At 34.6% G+C, this 17,877-nt stretch overlaps 1 protein-coding gene across 1 annotated transcript in view; it reads left to right on the top strand.

The window, feature by feature from the left end:
* OTOGL (otogelin like) overlaps positions 1-17,191 on the top strand; it is an 88,688-nt gene extending 71,497 nt beyond the window's left edge. Inside the window, exons 42-56 of the mRNA XM_065740899.1 lie at positions 474-615; positions 946-1,131; positions 1,579-1,791; positions 2,620-2,724; positions 3,014-3,121; positions 3,544-3,645; positions 4,944-5,048; positions 5,131-5,171; positions 6,065-6,128; positions 6,978-7,156; positions 7,441-7,545; positions 8,308-8,427; positions 10,722-10,767; positions 15,105-15,184; positions 16,932-17,191. Coding sequence (XP_065596971.1) covers positions 474-615; positions 946-1,131; positions 1,579-1,791; positions 2,620-2,724; positions 3,014-3,121; positions 3,544-3,645; positions 4,944-5,048; positions 5,131-5,171; positions 6,065-6,128; positions 6,978-7,156; positions 7,441-7,545; positions 8,308-8,427; positions 10,722-10,767; positions 15,105-15,184; positions 16,932-17,132 — 1,797 coding nt within the window. The 3' untranslated portion in view covers positions 17,133-17,191. The remainder of the gene's footprint in view (positions 1-473; positions 616-945; positions 1,132-1,578; positions 1,792-2,619; positions 2,725-3,013; positions 3,122-3,543; positions 3,646-4,943; positions 5,049-5,130; positions 5,172-6,064; positions 6,129-6,977; positions 7,157-7,440; positions 7,546-8,307; positions 8,428-10,721; positions 10,768-15,104; positions 15,185-16,931) is intronic.
* The last annotated feature ends 686 nt before the right edge of the window (positions 17,192-17,877 follow it).

The following is a 17,877-nucleotide window of genomic DNA, read 5'->3' as shown; positions in this document are numbered from 1 at the left end:
AAAGAAAATGGAAGGGAATGATGGAGGGGAAGAACAGTGGTAAGCAGTTTGGAATCAAGAAGTAGAATAGCACCACTGGCTAGCGGTATGCTTTTCATAATTGTTTGAATGTATCTAATTATGAAATAGTTTAATCTGAATAGTCAGAAATCATACTTCATTTATGTTTCCAGGAGAACTCTCACAGCCTCAGGTACAATGAAATTACATATTTTCCTGGTCTATAACAAAATCTGACATAACATAGAAATTGCCAAGCGCTTGGTTCATCCATTAAGAAGTTGGTTTTCTTTCATATGTACTATAAATTCTGGCAGATTAAGTTCTGCAGAATGAAAAAAATATATATATTCTTTACTTTAGAAATGTTGATTTTATTTACCAATAGCTGTATTATTTCTTACAATTAATGATAAATTTTAATTACAGAAAGCTCTTCTACTTGTTAATTCTCAGCTACAATGTGTTCCTAGGTTTCACCACAGGAATTTTGTGAGAAGATGTGGATCAACAGTACTTATTTTTGGAATTATGAATGTGATGCACTTTCTGCATATGTAGCTTTATGCAACAAGCACAATATCTGCATTAAATGGAGGACACCTGATTACTGTTGTAAGCAGACAGCAATATTCCATATCCCAAACTGACTTTATACTGCTGCAGTGTTTAGCAGTGATTTAAAATAATACATTTCTTTTTAGTGTTGTTATAAGTACTGTCTCATTTTATCACAGCATTAGTAGGGCGTGGTACATGTTCCTGAAATTAATCGCTAGTTAGTATCACAAATTTTAATCTTGATATAATGAGTAGCTTAACTAAAGTACCACTAAATATATAAATATATGCTTTTTGTGATGCACTTTCTTGTTCCTGCTACTTGTTTATGCAATGAAATTCTGAAAGAATCAATACTCAATTTCCTTCTTTTATGACTTGCAGCACTGAGTTGTCCTGAGGGCAAGGAGTACCAGCCTTGTGTGCAACCCTGTGAAGCCAAGACATGCTTGAATAAGTGGCTGTATGAAGATTCTCCATGTTCTTATTTAAGGGAAGACTGTGTGTGTAAAAGTGGCACTGTTCTACATAGAACAGACTCTGACCTCTGTATTCCAGAAGAAAAATGTAGTAAGTGCACTAGGACAGAGTGGGTTTGCAATTATCTGCTAACATTAACTACAGATCAGTGTAAGAAATGTTTAATTTCTATGTCAGATTTCAGAAGATGTGAATCCAGCATGGTTCTGTTCTACAGAGCCTAGCTATAACTTGAGTCTATACTTTTACCTGATGTCATTCTGCAGGAGAAAAATAATGGTCATTCTCCATAGATCCCAGGCTTTCTTTCCTAGAGTACTCAGGAAGGAGTAGCAGAGACAGCTACTCCTGCGTTTGTTGACTATTTTCACCCATAAAAAAGTATTTGTTTAATATCATCATCTATCCTTGGGTTCATCATAATGCTCTGAAGAGCTCTTATTTTGAGCAGTAAGGTCATCTAGATAACAAACAAGTTTGTTGTTGCTTGCAGACTTACTCTCCACTTGTAAAAGGGATGTAACATTTTTCTCTCAGCATGTACAGATAACAGAGGACACCCCCGCTCTTCTGGGGAGATCTGGAATGGGTCCATGAGAGGCTGTTGCATATACAGCTGCTTAGAAAATGGAAGCATTGTTGCTGTAGAACCTGAATGCAATGAGGATCCACCACTGACTTGTGAAAGAGAAGGAGAAGTTATTGTCCATGTCATGGAAGAAGGGGATTGCTGTCCAAAAAAAGTTTGTGGTATGCCACATGTATTTTCAGTTACAGAAGTGTAATTAAATGCTTGGTACTTCTCAGCAGAGGTTTAATTTTGACAGGATTCAAGGTGACATTTCTGATATGTGTGATATATATTCTGATTATGTGATATTTAGGTAACTGTAGCTGATTGGGTCGACACTATCACTTTTCTTTTAAGAACTAAGTCAGTGAACTCAAAATTTAGTTCTTCAAAGTCTACTAATGAAACAAGATTTCTGTTCAAAATGAATTTTTAAGCTCTTATAAGGACTTAAAAAGAAATTGAGAAATACTCAGTGATAGAAGTAGCTTAGTAGTTAGGGCAGTTACCAGAGCTTGTTGCTTTCTTATGAGTGCTGCCTTGATGGTAAGTGAAGTACCCTCTGACTTTCCATTCTTCTTTATCCCAGAAAGCAGTGCTCTGTTAGGTAATCTCTGTTAGGTGGCTACTGATATTCTGTTTAGCTATAGTTCTTAGCAAAAGGAATATGCTTACTGCTGCTAAAATGTTAAGCAGAAGACATTTATTTCTTTAAAACATCTTCAGGGAAAAAGAGAACAAATGGTCCAGCTGATCTGGTATTTTTGCTCTTCAGCTACCCACAACTGCTACTGTGTTGGTAATTTGTTCAGGGAACATTTTTATACGTAGTAAGCAGGGCAAGTAAATACCTGCTTTGGGAGAGAATTAACTGTGCTTGCACAGTGCCACATGAATGGAGCTGTACCAGCCCTGGGTTGAGCTGGGAGGTCTACATGGTGATGTGCTGTAAGCTGACTTGGTTACTGTTGCTTTCAGATAAATAAAAACTGTTTTTTGTTCCGCAGAATGTAACGTGTCATTGTGTGATGCTATTATTCCAACATGCAAAAGCAGTGAAAAATTGGTTATAGGCTACAACCCCCTGTCCTGCTGTCCACAGTACCGATGTGGTAAGGGAAACACGAAAAAACGGTTCATTCAACACTTTCCAGTCTTGAAATATCTCCTGTAAGAAACTTAATTTTAGAAGTTCCAATTTTCAGCAGAATGAGACACTAAATAACACCAAGAAATGATATACCTTTTCCAAATTGTTCAATACCTTTTTATTTGTGTTTTGTGTCACTTCTGGTTTACAGTCTGTTTCTTTTCTTTCTTGGAGAGAGGGGGAGAAGAATATATTTTATTCTTTTAACATTGTATCTGTGACTCTTTAAAATACTATTTCATCTCTTACAGAGTGTGATCCTTCAGTTTGTTTCAATTCTTCTCAGCTGGACTGCAGAGAAGACCAATTTATTGTTGAAGCAAAACTGGAAGATCCCTGCTGTTTCTCTTATCTCTGTGGTAGGTAACTGAGGAATAGTTAAGCATAGTCTGTATTTTTAAATATAGTATATTAAGCCAGGAATTCCTTGAGATGCCAGTGGGAGTTTACAAAATCTGAGCTGTCTGGAGTTCATATTTTCAGCATCATTTTTAACATGATATTTGCACTGAAAAATAATGTTGTTTACAGTTGAATTATACGATCTATGAAGTCAGTGATATATAATGGATTACAGCTGAGTCTTGGTGGTTCTTTAAAACTAAACTGACTATAAGCTAAGTTCTAACACGTAAGAGCATGCACTACTATTATATTCCTAGTTTTGAATGTCAGCCCATAAAAGCTCTGTTATCCATATAAGCACAACCTGTAATATTAAAGAAAACTTGCGTGTGCAAACTTTCTAAAATTTGTAATAAACTGTTTAATTTTAATTTAGTTTGTGAATCCTGTATTGAGCCTGTTCCCTTGTGTAACGAAGGGGAAATTCTCACCGTAGACCTTCACACCATACATTACTGTTGTCCTCATTACTATTGTGGTGAGTTAACTATTATTAATGCAGTCTGTTACAAAATTCAGTAAGAATGACAGGAAGTGTATGTGCACTCTTTGGTGCAGCAATTAGGGTGGGCTTTGTCTAGAGACTAAATACTCTAAATTAGGGTGTCTACTTTTGAGGTGGGTTTAAAGTTACTGGTACATTCAATGGTAGTCTTGTCACCAGAGTCAGTAGAGTCTGGAGAGCTTATGTAGCTCACCAAACAATACATAGCTACTTTCGTGAAGATCTAGATACTGATATATTAATCTGGGACTGAATCCCATCCTTAGGGTATAAATATACAACTGTTCATAAGCATCCACTTGCTAAAAATATCTGTAATAGAATATGCAGCTTCTATGTTACACATCTGTTGTACTGTTCATTAGTGTTTGGGTACTTTCTTCATACTGTTGATTTTCAGGTGAAGGACTAGGCCATGGGTTTCAAGTACTACTGGTCTGATTAGTATTCAAACAGTAAGCAGACCAAGTAAAATATTTTCAGTAGCCATTTTGCTAGCCTTATAAAACTCAGAGACTGTATTATGTGTTCTTAAGTAATGTCAACAAGTGTAACTGCTTAATTTAGATCAATGAGGTGCTCCTGAATTAACTCTTGGCCTAGTACAGTCTCTGGGTTATTTCAGTTTATTATGGTGTCTTCCATTTTATTTGGAGCTTGCTGATTTTACTTCAGGTGGTTTCACATTTTGGTCCTTTCCTTTTCTAGTACTTTCACACAGGTGAAAGTCTGCAAAGGCTTTTGCCACTGTTTTTCCCTATTTCCCTCACTAGAAAGGTAGGTCTTAGTATGTAGACTTCTTTCAGAGTCCTAGTAAACCTCTTCAATGATTCAGGCATATGCTCTGTTATTATTCTAGGGGAAAAGCTTTTCCCCATTACATTATAGAAATTTAGTTAGAGTAGTTTTCTTCTCTAAGCTTTGCAGAAAAGCTTAGAGAAAAAAAATAATAATTCTGTTTTTCTAAAAGGTGTGATTATAGTTGTCTTTAGTGCTTGTTATTAGCTTGAGTTACTCTGAAGGAGAAGTATTAAATGGTAGCTCTATAATGGTTTCTCTAAATTTAAAAATTGTCTAAGACATCTGGAGGCATTTTTGAAAATCTTTTATTATTTTTCAGTTCCAAATATGACTGAGATGCTTAAGACACACATGAAAAAATGGATCAAAAAATGTCCTTATTTTTGCAATGGTTTATCAAAAGAAATATAAGCTGGAAGTTCAAATGAAATTTGAGTAAATTCTGACATCTGTCTTTCCTCCCCATTTAGTTTGTGATGAAAATTTTTGTCCTGAGCCTCCTATGAATTGCACAGATGACATGACACTTGTGAAGGAAAAACTACCTGGGCAGTGTTGTCCAGAATGGCACTGTGGTAATTACTTCTTCTTTAGTCACTGCTGTTAATAAAAGCTAGCAATTAGCTAACTAACTTGCTTTTCTTGTTCTCTTCTCAGAATGTAGTTGTAAAAATGCTACCATGATGACTTGCAAATTGGTAAGAACTGTCCTTTAAATGTACTTTTAATAGTAGTCTGTGTCCTTACTTCTCCCTTTCCATCCTTTCTTAAATTAGGTGTAACAGGGCCCACCAGCCCTCATCTCAGGAATGGAACTCCAGGTTTCTGCACAGTACTGTTAGATGGTCCATGAGGAAATTTCACTTAGTGTGTTTTAGGGTGACAAAAAAAGAAAAGTAACTGTTATGCTATTTGTTGACTCAAAATGATATGCTGGAATTTTCCCCACTTAAACAATTTGTAATTGTTTTTAATAACTAATGAAGGGTGAGCTTTTTGATCAAATATGTAGACTGGACAAGTATGTTATTTGTTAATCTTTCATACTTCTAATTAGAATGATTTAACGTTATTGAATATAGCCAGAAGTCATAAATACTTTGTTCTTTGTCTCACAACAGGGAGTGTGATCTGGAAAATAACTATGATTCAATGTTTAAACTCCTATTACTGTTGCGATAGGAAGAATTTCCCTCTCAAATGCTTGTAGCTTATACTTTTCTTTATGTGAAGATTGCATAGCATAACATGTATACAGGAGCTACAGATTTCAACATTTTTTACCTCTCTTTTGTAAGAAACTTAAAAACAGGCATTCCTTTGCTGATATGCTCATTATTGAAATAAATTTGCATCTCATGTTTTGCTGTTCTGCTGGTTAAACAGAGCAAATGATGTCCTCTGCTCTTGAGTGACGAGATAAATACATTAGGTTATTTTTTCTTGAGGTCACTGCAGTTTTCTCTTTTACAGAAAAAGAGGTAGAAGTGATAACAGCCATAATTTAATTTTTTTAGAGAAAATCTCTCTTCTTATCTTTACATCTAATTGTTTATATCTTTTCAAACTTTTTTTATCTTTCTATACTCAGGGAGAAGTTCAAAAAATAGATAGAAGTATTTCCAGTGCTTGTGGATGCACTCACTACATTTGTGGTAACTTTTTATTATTCATATCTGCTTGGTTTTAGATTAAACTAAAAAAGGCATTCAAAGAAAGACAAAATAGGGCCATTGTCATGTAAATATTCTATGTAGACAAATAATTATTCTCTCATTTTTGAATATTATGCTTTCTCTACTAATTCTTCAATTTGTGACTGTTCATGTGCGGGATAGGAGGGTATAAACAGTGTCCATGTTATCAATCAATTAATCTGTCTATTTATCTATCTGTGTATCCATCCAAACATTCATGTGCACTATTGTCTCAATAAGCCAGCATGAGTGTATGTGCCCAGTTTTAAAATTAGACCTTTGTTCCTTTCCATAACTCAGCCACCTTGAGGAGATTGCAAGAGGCATCCCACAACCCCATCTGTAGCCCTGGCTAAACTGCCTCTAGGAGCAAAGCACAGCTGTACATAGTGGCTTGTACATATTAATGCCTCACAATTAATTGTAGGAATACTATATTTATTGATAGAAATGTTATATTTTTTGATGTGCAGAGCAACTCATGAATTACTCATGTAATGTAAGTACTCCAATCTTAAATATCATAACTCTATTAAAAATAAGAACAACTTTTTTTTTTTTTTTACTTCCATAGAAGGAATGTTATTGATTGTAGGCAGTTATGCATTTTTTATCATTTTCTTGAGGTGAATTACCTCATTCTTCTCTTCCTGTTTTGCAATTTACTCCACACTCTGATCAAATGTAAAACTTGGAAGATTTTTGCAGCATGTAAGACTTTGCCATACTTTGGTCCTCACAACATTTCTATTAATTTACTTGATGATTTTTTTTTTCTCTTATAATATTTTTTCCTTTTGGTGTTAGAGAAGGATGACGTGTGCATCTTCCAAGAGGTAACAGTACTGAATCCTGGACAATCGGTGATTCAGTACTTGGATGGAGACCTTTGTTACACTGTGCAGTGTTTACAAGAGAAAGATCAGAACACAGGATACAATGCTATGCATTTTACAACAGTGAACTGTTCCCAGAAATGTGAAGCAGTAAGTATTCTTAAAACAGAGGAATTAATTATGCAGTTTATAAGCAAACATTGAAATTAAAATAAAAATCAGGAGACACATTTTTGCTAGTCCAGTTTGCTCAGCAAGAACTTAAAACTTAACTTCTTTTAAGTGATTTTTAATAGTGTACCTAAATATATCCATCCATGCATATATCATTGTTCATTTAGGTATTTTCATTTTCTGGATTCAATGACTTTTCATATACTATGTTTTTTGTTTTTTTTTTAAATCAACTTTTTTTTTTTCCTTTTTTTTTTCAGCATCAGTTGTATATTCCTTCCTCCAGTCACCATAGTTGCTGTGGTACCTGTCAAAATGTGTCCTGTTCTTTTCTTACTGAGAATGGCACACAAATTGTGTATGAGGTAAGAATAATGATATGATAAATGCAGGAGTCTGACAATCACTTCCTAGTTAAATCATGATGTGAGTCTTGCTTCTAACTTCCTTAGTGTTGCTTGTGCACCTAGCGATTGTCTGTGGTAAATTATGTAACAGGGAAAAGGTATATTTATTTTTAGACTTGCCATTTCACAGTAGATGAATGTTTCATTTTATTGGTTGTAATTATCTTACACAAAGATAGGTGAATGTAAGTATTTACTGGCTGGATAAGTGAAAAACAGAGATCTAATTGTAGTTCTAAGTCATATGCTGTGAGTTAGATGACCTGGGAATACCTCTGTGCTTCTGGATTCACAGAAGGATTCCTGTGTCCCCCTCTTTCCAGGGCCTCTCTTCTCCCCATTATGATTTCTACATTAAGCAAGCGTTCAAACTGGGTCACCAGGATTCAGAATACTGATGGTGCACGCCAGCAACCACATACAAAGAAATTTAGGTGTTGCCATAACTTGCTTCATCCTTCCCATTGATTTTAGAGCTTTAAGGGCAAAAAAAACCCATAAGCTCTTTTTTCTGATGCAGTCCTGCTCTAGTACACTTACTACCTCCAGATAGGAGCAGCCAGTACAGGATGGCCTTCCCTCTACTGGTGTGGACAGGTTTTGACAAGTTTTACACTCCAGTGCTTGCAGCATACAGGCATAACTTTTACAGACATTTGAGTTGAGATACAGCTGAACTGTGTTGTCTTTGCTGACAGTGGTATTGTATTATGCACTCAGGAAGGCAGCACCTGGAGCTCCAACTGCACAAGCTACACGTGTGCAAAGACTGTGGTGGGGGCTATGATAGTGGTCTCCAGTGTGGTCTGCCCCCCTTTCAATGACACTGAGTGCACAAAGGTTTGTACTTTGGCTGAGGTGAGTAACAATAACTCATCTGTCAGTATGGCCGCACTTGAAAATGGGCACATACTTCATGTGTTTCCTTTACACTTAAAGTGGTAAGTAAGAAGATGAAAGCAATCAATCACTATGTGGTGCTTTGGAATATATTAAGATGTAGTATATGTATATTAAATTGAATGAAGCAGTTCAGAAATTTCATAAATGTGGGCCACCTTAAAAATTCCTTAAGTGCAAGGATTAGAAGGCTGACTGCATATATTTACTCAATTATCCCTTAAGTTAAATGTTGTATGACATTAAAAAAATGTCTATCATACTTGAAAATGTCTATCTACCTATACCATATATCTAAAAATGCAAATTTGCCATGCCCATAAGTTTGTTTGAAGAATGTGGATACTTCATGTACATTACAAATTTATTTCAAAAATTTTTACTTCTGTTTTATTACTTCCCTAGCTTTGTCATAATTACCATAATTCTAATTTTTACAATAGTGGTATACTATATAAATAAACTAAAAACAAAAGACAATCAACAAACATGTAGAGAAGGTAAGTGCCATTGCTGCATTGACTACGGATTATAACTTTTACCCAACTTGAATATTGATTGCATTTGTTTAAAAAAATCCTTATTTCTTTCCATCATGAAGAAGGCATTCAGTCAAAAATTATTGTTTGTTCTACTCTGACTTCATGCTTGAGTATCTTCCTTGGAATCTTTTTGTTACTCTCCATTAGGATTTTTCCTTAATAATAACAGTTAAGACTGTAAAAAATTAACTTCCTAAATTGGGAAGACTTATTTTTCAGAGATGCTGTGTAGACTCAAGCCAGCAGATGAGGAGAAAGATCTGCTGACAGCATAAGTTAAGAGCAAATACAGGTTTAAGAGGCTGAGTTTAAATGCTCATCTAAGAAATTCTTGAACAACATAGTCATTTTTCTGTAAAAAGATTAAAAAAATGCATGCATGAAAAGATGGAAGCTTAAAAACATCTTGTCTTTTACCATAGAAGTACTGTTGATGTTCAATTGCCTGCTTGACACGCAATTTGGGCTCTGAAGTAAAATTGTGGGCACACATTTCTTCCTTGCACCCATCCTGATGGCTGGAATCCTCTTTTAATTTCACAGAATTGTAGAACTGTTTGAATCGGAAAGGACCTTTAGAGGTCATCTAGTCCAACTGCCCTGCAGTGAAAAGGGACATCTATAGCTAGATCAGATTGCTAAGCCCCATCCAGCCTGATGTTAAGTGTCTCCAAAGTGGTGGATACCTCATCTTATCTAGGCAACCTGTTCCACTCCCTCACTACCCTTATTGTAAAAATTCCTTATATCCAAATCTCCCCTCTTCTGATTTGAAACCATTTTCCCTTGTTCTATCTCAACAGACCCTGCTAAAAATTCTGTCCTACTCTTCCTTATAGCCTCCTTCTATATACTGAAGAGCCACTATAATTTTCTTCACTTAGATACATTTTTAATTTCTAACAAACAGCTCTAGGAAAAAAAAGTAAAGGAATATTATTGTTTGAGAAAATTAAGCTAGTGTTTCAATGGATGTGAAATTCTGCAATTCATGTTCTGTTTCAGAAGTATATACTTATGTACATATATATATAAATGTTCTTGTAATAACAACAGGACCAATACAGTGAGAAGGTGTTAGAAAGAAAGAAGAAAATGGAATGCTCATCTGTCTCCAAGGATCTATGCTCATAAGAAAAACTCCATAAAAGAAGGATCTCCAACAAGAGATCTTCCCTCAGCGGCAGTCAGCCCTTAAATGAGGTCTAAGAGGAGTGGAGTCTGGTTCCACCCAGACTTCTGGTCTTTTCTCTAGGTGCTCAATCAGTGGTTTAGGGTGTGACTCAGCAGATGCCATACTGTAATAAAAAATACTTTATTAGAAACTAATTATCTACTTGGCATATGAGTTGTGTAAATCCTTTATGTCATCCACGAAGTTACATGAATTATTTTTTTAAACTTTCTGACTAAATAGATGATAGTAGATGATAAAAAAGCTGTTTGTAGAAGCTAAGTGACTTATTTGAAGGAAACTAGATCAGGTAAGATTAGTAGTTCATTTCCAGTGTTAAAAACTGAAGGATCTGTGAACTGGCCCTTCATGTGATGAGTATCTGTTCAATTCTTTTGATTTAGATTATATTATTTGTTACTAGCTGGAGATCTTTGAAAAGTGTCATCTCTTGAAATAGAATTCACTGTTGTATTGGGCACAGTCTTTTTTGATATGTTCTCCTTTTATTTTCCTAGAATGGAGGAATTGTGCAGACATACAATGATGGCTGCTGCAAGACCTGTAAGTGATGAAGGCTGCAATATGTGCTAGTTTAGCTTTGGTTTGGAGGGCTGTGTTTTTTAACATGTTGCTGAGACAAAGATAAGGGAAAAGCATGCTGTTCCCCACACAAATCAAATAAAATTGTTATAGTTACTTAACCGCTCGTGTTAAAAGATCTTGCTTTGTTTGGCTGCTGACTTGGTGGTTTTTAACACTGTTCTGGAGTATAACCAATTTCTCCAAATATAATCTTGGGAGAATAAAAAGTTACATCAATTAAAATAGTGAAATTATTACCTATATTGTCAAGCAGACTGTGAAATGTCACCATAAAAGATAAGGATTTTCTCCCTTAAAATAGATTCTTAATTTGATTATCAGACTCCAAAAATATAAGTTCATTTTTTTTTCAATACAGTATATTTTCTAGTGGCAAAATACTGTAAAACTGAACACTGGAATAAAATATTTTTAATTGGAAATTTTTTCTTTCCACTGTAGAAAACACATTTAAATCCCACATGTGGAAAATTTGGGAGAGTTGAAAAATATTAATGTTAACAATCCCTAGATATAAAATTGAGTTTTTAGTCTCTGGGAATGCATTCACATTTTCTGAGTGTGTAACTTTAAAACATTCTTAATGAATTGTAATGTGTGTTTGCATAGAGACGTCATAACTTATGCAAGTTTAAAAACAGGCTGCAAATGAACTCTGATTATCTCTTCAGCTTTGACTAGAAAAAGTTTTCTGCTCAAGTTCTCGAACTATCTGTACCTACAAAGAAAACACCATAATGTGAAACCAACCATGTAGTGGAAGAACTTGTTTAATGCCACAGAAAATACTTTTTTTTTCTTGATGTTTTTGTGCTCAACATCTGAAGTATAATACACAGAAAAAGTAGTCTTTGGAAATTTTTTAGAAGTATTTTGTTAGTTCATAATATTGAATAGGAAGTCTTAAGCTTAAGTAACAGCCTGTGCAGTTATTAACTAAAATTCAGAAGTTCAATGTGTTAGTTACACATGTGTTTTTATATTAAATAATTTGGCTATAAAGAAGAAATGTTTATATTTATCAGAAGTAGAACTAAGCTATGTTCTAGTTTCTATGCTATGCAAAGCTTTGAAAGAGATCTGTAAGTATCATTGTAGTCTATTATATGCAAAGCATAGAAAATAAAAGCTCTTTTACTAAACAAGATACCTTTTTTTTTTTAAATTATAATCAATAGAGAAAACTAACAAACCAGAATTGGGCTAAATGTTATACTTCAGAAATTCTTTTTCAAGTGGCTGCTAAAAAAAAGATATAACTTATACAATTATATGCTATTTTATTTTGTGTTTTAACTAAAAGCATGTGCCCAGTGGTGAAGCAGATAAAAACAGTATGTATAAATAGAGCTTGCAACACTTGGGGTTTTAATGGGAACAAATGGTCTTTCTGGATGAGCTTGATTCGATGCATGCAAAGTGACTGCATATATTTAATTCTTACCTTGCCATAGAGAGTTGCAAAAGTTTACAAGGAAGAATCTTTCAGTTTTGTGTTAATGAGGAGACTAATAAAGTTTAGACCATCTTTAGTGAGACTTGAAGCAGCTACACAGTTTCTAAATTTGGAGGACTATCAGGAAAGCTCATAACCTTTTGCTAAAAGAAAAATTGCAGTTGGCAGTGTAAGAATTAATGAAATGTCATTTATATTATCGTGGTTTTTTTTAATGAGAAACTTACGTTCCTAATGGTTCTGCCAGGTTCTGGATTGGGTCTATTACCCTTTGCCATTAGTCCAGTAGTGCCTACTGGTAGTATTAATTGTGAACCAGGTATTATTTTTAATAATGTTTTTTCTTATTTTAGTAATTTAGTAAGCACTGCTTTTTTATATGCATATAGCTGTCATTGTCATCACTACTAAATGCCACTGTGCATTTAATGGCATTGGGCCTGATACTGAGTGATGCTGATATCCTGCTGGACTCCCAGATCAGTATTTTCTAAAGCTTGGTCATGGTTCACTGCTCAGCACCTGTCAGGATTAGGTTCATTGATTTACAGTGTATGCTGTGGGTGCTTCTTCCTCCTGTTCATTTACAGTATATGTTGTGGGTAGTTCTTCCATCTGTTCATTTCTTAAATTGGTTTTAATACATAAACTTACTGTACAGGGTAGTTGTAACAAGAAATTATATTATTTATAAAAATATCATCATCCTAAGTAATACTACCATGACATGTTCTGATCTTGTGTCTCTGAAGTTAACGTCTAAACTATTTTGCCTTTAAATATAACAGAAGTGCCCATTCCTGCCTGATCTCATCCTTGCAGATATGGATTTATGCTGTACTTCTTGTCACAAATAACGTGCTTTCAAAGTAATGAAAATGTTGGGGAAAAGAAACATACAGTCCTCAAAGTACATTCATGTGTTAATAAATACTCCTTAAAGCAGAATTCTTAGCAATTATAGAACTGTTGCATTATGATAATATTTCTTTGCTTTAAATGGTTGAAAAGTTGCAGTGACTGGAATAGGATCCCTTACTTAAATAAGGAGCAAAGAAAGCAAGCACACCTGATACTGAATGCAGATCTTTTTGATAGTTGAAGAGTGAAAAGTATAGCAGCAGGGAAGATTTCATTAGACATTAGTACCTTATATGCTGAAATGTCATAAAACATTGAATTATAGAACCACAGAATGGCTTGGGTTGGAAGTAACCTGAAAGCCCGTGTAGTTCCAAGCCCTCCTCTGAGCAGGGTTGCTAGCCACCAGCTCAGGATGCACAGAACCCCATCCAACCTGACCTTGAACACCTCCAGGGATGGGGCATCCACAGCTTCTCTGGGAAGCTGTGCTAGCACCTCACCTGTCTCTGAGCAAAATTTCTTCCTAATGTTTAATCTAAATCTCCCCTCTTTTTGTCTAAAACCATTCCCCCTTGTCCTATCACTGTCAGATCATATAAAAAGTCATTCCCACTCCTACTTATAAACTCTTTTAAGTACAGGAGGGGCACATAGAAGTCTCCCCAGAGCCTATTTTTCTGCAGGCTGAACAAGCCCAGATCTCTCAACCTTTCTTTGTAATAGAGATGTTCTCTCTATGACTTGTAGAAGTACAAGGATTGCATTGTCTATGCACATTTATGTTGGCAAATGCTTTCTGATAGAAAAAAAATAAAAATCATAGGAGTTCTTTTTGTCAAGTGCTGCAGAGGAAACAGAAGCAAGATACAGGCTGTCATCATCTTCTAGTTTCAAAGGAGAATCCTGTTTGATCCAGCAATGTTCAGATTAAAATCTAGTTGAATATTTTGGTTTCTCTGAGCTCACTAGTCTTACAAAGGTGCACAAAAGGATTCTGGAAGAGAGAAAAGCTGTATTTTCTTTGTTCAACTGACCTTGCAGGCATGTGCTAGAGAGGCCCTACTGAACAGTAGTTATTCTTCTTTAGGCTGGATGCCCAGAATGCTTGCGTAGTAAAACTGATAGATGATTTTGACAGTTACTGGAATTTGAGATAAAAGTAATTTCTATCACACAGATAGTCCCTAGCAGACTATTTAGTATTACTACAGCATGGAAGACTCTATATTTATTTAGGTATTATATCATTATTTTTATTATGTTAAAGATGGATTTGCACTGTGCAGCTTTATTTTTCAAAGAAGAGAAAGATCTCCCGAAAAGTACTGAAAATGAACAATTTTCATTATCCTGTATCTTATAAATGCTACATACTTCAGTTCTAGGTATAAAAAGCATATTTAGCAAATATTTTTATCTTTCACTTTCAAAGCTTCTTCAAGGAACTATTTCTCCAAAGGATATTGAATTTTATTGTTCTGCTTAAATTGTAAGCATTCAGATTAGCATCAAAGTTGTAATCTCAGTCACAGCTTTATCTTCTCAAATGTCAAGTTCAGGAAGGAGCAGTATCAAAACCATACTTTCAGTATTCCCATCAAAAATAGAATTAATTCTAATACTATTCAAAATTTATACACCATTCTCCTAATTACTATAATACTTGTCCTGCCATAGCAATTTTAAGTCATGTTAATGTTTTCATATTTGTAAGCTGTATAGCTTATTGCACCAGTTCATACATCATGTGCCAGCTATAAAATTGATAATTCTCCACAGGAAGTATTTATTAACATAAGAGAATTTTTTGATGTTGTTAATTAATTATGGAACTATTAGAATCAGAGTGTGCATAAATGAAAATAGTGCATAATCATTACAATTATTTTAATATTGTCATGTTTTTAATTAACAAAAATATAGTACTAAAGCTATATCAATTAAATATGCATCTTTTTCCATATTTCCATATCAGGCAAAAAGGAAGAAAGGATTTGCCAGAAAATGATGATCAGGACAACTATAAGAAAAAACGATTGTATAAGTCAAAGCCCGGTAAGAATAAAAAAAATATTTATCATGCTGGTCCTATGGCATGGTCAGGTATCAAGAAGTACGTTTTTGCTATCTACAAGCAACAGAAAATGTTGCTATCTTCTCAAAAGCAGGCCTTTGACCTTATGAATGTTATTCTACTTGTAAAAGGAATTAAGTCAGCTGTTCCTGTGGCTGAAAGACTGAGCCCTCCTACCTGGCTTCAAATGAAAAGTACACAGCATACTTGCACAAACACCCTAAACTCTTCCCCATGAGATAACATCCCATTCTAAAAGAGGAGTAGAAATGTATCCAATTAGAATGAGGTGGAAACTGTACTACACTCCTTAAAGAGTTTACTCTCTGGGTGTCATGTCCTCTACATAGCATGTCTCTGTATCTTAAACTTGCAATTCCCTTTATTTTGTCATCTGCTTACCATAGAATCATAGAATGGTCTGGATTGAAAAGGACTTCAAAGATCATCTAGCTTCAACCCCCCTGCCATGGGCTACTACTAGACCAGGCTGCCCAGAGCCACATCCAGCCTTGCCTTAAGGCATCTGAGATTTTTCTTATTTGATGTATTCTCATTTTTAAAACCCGAGTGGTCTGATAAGCATATAGCAGTAAAAAGATAAGTAATTGACACAATATATTGAGACTTCTGAAAGGCCTCCAATAAGATTTTGCTGAAGAACATTAAAAATCTTAAGGTGAGAGGCAAAGCAGCATCACAGATTGAAATGATTGAAGGAAAACAGTGACATATATATGAGGCTACAATAATAAGAGTGTGTACTGTATTTATTAAGTTTCAGAAAAGTAAATATTGAGGGAGTATAATGAGAGAGATGATTAATGATTAGGACAAGATCTAAATAAGTTATTATTTCCTTTCTCAAATTTGATGAAAGCTGTAAGACTAACCTATTGACCTAATTTGTTTGGATATGGCCCTCTTGTTGAAGTGCTGCTTGAAGGGAGCCCTCGAGAGATCATCTTTCATAGGCTTCATTTGCATAAGAAATCAAATTAAAACAATATAAAAAAACCCACTAGGCCTAATATAGTCACTTCTGATTTCCCAGCATATCAACATTTATTGAAGTTCTAATTAAAACTGTTGATCTACCGATATCTGTTAAAATATCAGCTCGGAAGATTTCACATAACATCATATGAGAGAAAGCTTAGCTCTGCTGAAGTCTAGTGCACAGATAATTTTACAGCCAACCACTTCCCTTGTTGGACTGTTGCATCTACTTCATGGATGTATTTGTTATGGTGATGATGCAACTAATGTTGCACCCTTAGTTGCAAGCACTATGAATACAAAAGGAAAAAGCTTTTGCACTGATGTGCTATGCCTTTTGAACTTTCAAAGAGGATGATAGACTATTCTTTGTTTTCCTTAGAAGACTACAACTTTTCAGCAGTGAATGTGAAAAGGACATTAATTCAGCTATGATGTTTTGATACCATTTGTCATTAAACTAGGGATTCAGTTTTGTTATCTGCAGCACAAAGCTGAGCTTGCTTAAAGTTAAGAAAGAATGCATGATTAAACAACTAAAAACATATGATTTCACATAAGCGTTACTTAAAAAATATATCTCAATTTGAATGAATTTTAAAAGATAACTTTTAAGGCCAGAGTTCTTTTCAAATGTAGAAATGGATTTTAGTTAAAAACAAGTTTGAAATGTTACATCCTGAAAGCAAATCCTAAAATGTCTAATTACAGTTCTTTATTTACTCATAGATAAATGTGGCTTCTTGTGATGGAAAATGCCCGTCTGCAACGATTTTCAATGTCAATATTGATAGCCATTTAAGATTCTGTAAATGTTGTCGAGAAAATGGAACACGCAATCTGACTGTGCCACTACACTGCTCAGGAAACGGCACTGAAATTATGTATGTCATTCAGGAGCCTGTAGACTGCTCATGCCAATGGAACTGAGCATTACTGTGAACATGATTTTGTCTGAAGAATTGAAATGTTTCCTTTGACCAGCGTATTTTTTGAGTTTGGATGGATGCAGAACTCTGCAGAAAAAAAAAAAATGATATCAATGATGCTTTATAATGTAATATTTCTGAGATTAAGTAGAGATTATGTTGTTTTTCAAATTTCATTTTTAAATATTTGCATGCATGAAAGTAAACATATAAAACTTTTATACAAGGTGTAATTTAGCTGTCATGTACTTTTCAATGGCTTTCTGAGGAGCTGTTGATGTCTTTTTTTCCACGTGTTAAATTTGTACTTACCTGTTACATTTCAGAATTTGTAAGTGGTTCTTTCACTTCTTTCAGAGGTTGGATTTTCTGTTGAGGACCATAATTGGAACTAAGGTTTAAAAGCAAAAGAAGCATATAGTGATTCTGAGAATGAATTAATTTGTTAAAAAAAAACAAAACAAAACAAAAAAAACCATTCAACTCAAAGATTTTTTATCTTGCTGAAAGGTCTATCTTTTATCTGTTAAGTTGTTGACAATGACTTGACTCTGCTTAAACTAGAAGTCACTGAGAAACATCATGACTATGGTCTGTAAGTACCAGAGTCTGTAAGTACTAGAGTAATAATGTCTTTAAATCATTGGCATTTATTTAATTTCGGAAAATATTATAAATATTAAGCATGACTAGGCAAAGAGTTCAAACATTTGTGCCTTTGTCAAAAACAAAACTGTTTCTGATAT

This window comes from Cyrtonyx montezumae, unplaced genomic scaffold, assembly GCF_038088225.1.
Source record: "Cyrtonyx montezumae isolate F1298 unplaced genomic scaffold, pur_monq_1.0 scaffold_3, whole genome shotgun sequence".
Classification (NCBI taxonomy): Eukaryota; Metazoa; Chordata; class Aves; order Galliformes; family Odontophoridae; genus Cyrtonyx; species Cyrtonyx montezumae.
Note: the sequence above shows the minus strand (reverse complement) of the source record. Positions and strands in the feature narration are given on the sequence as shown.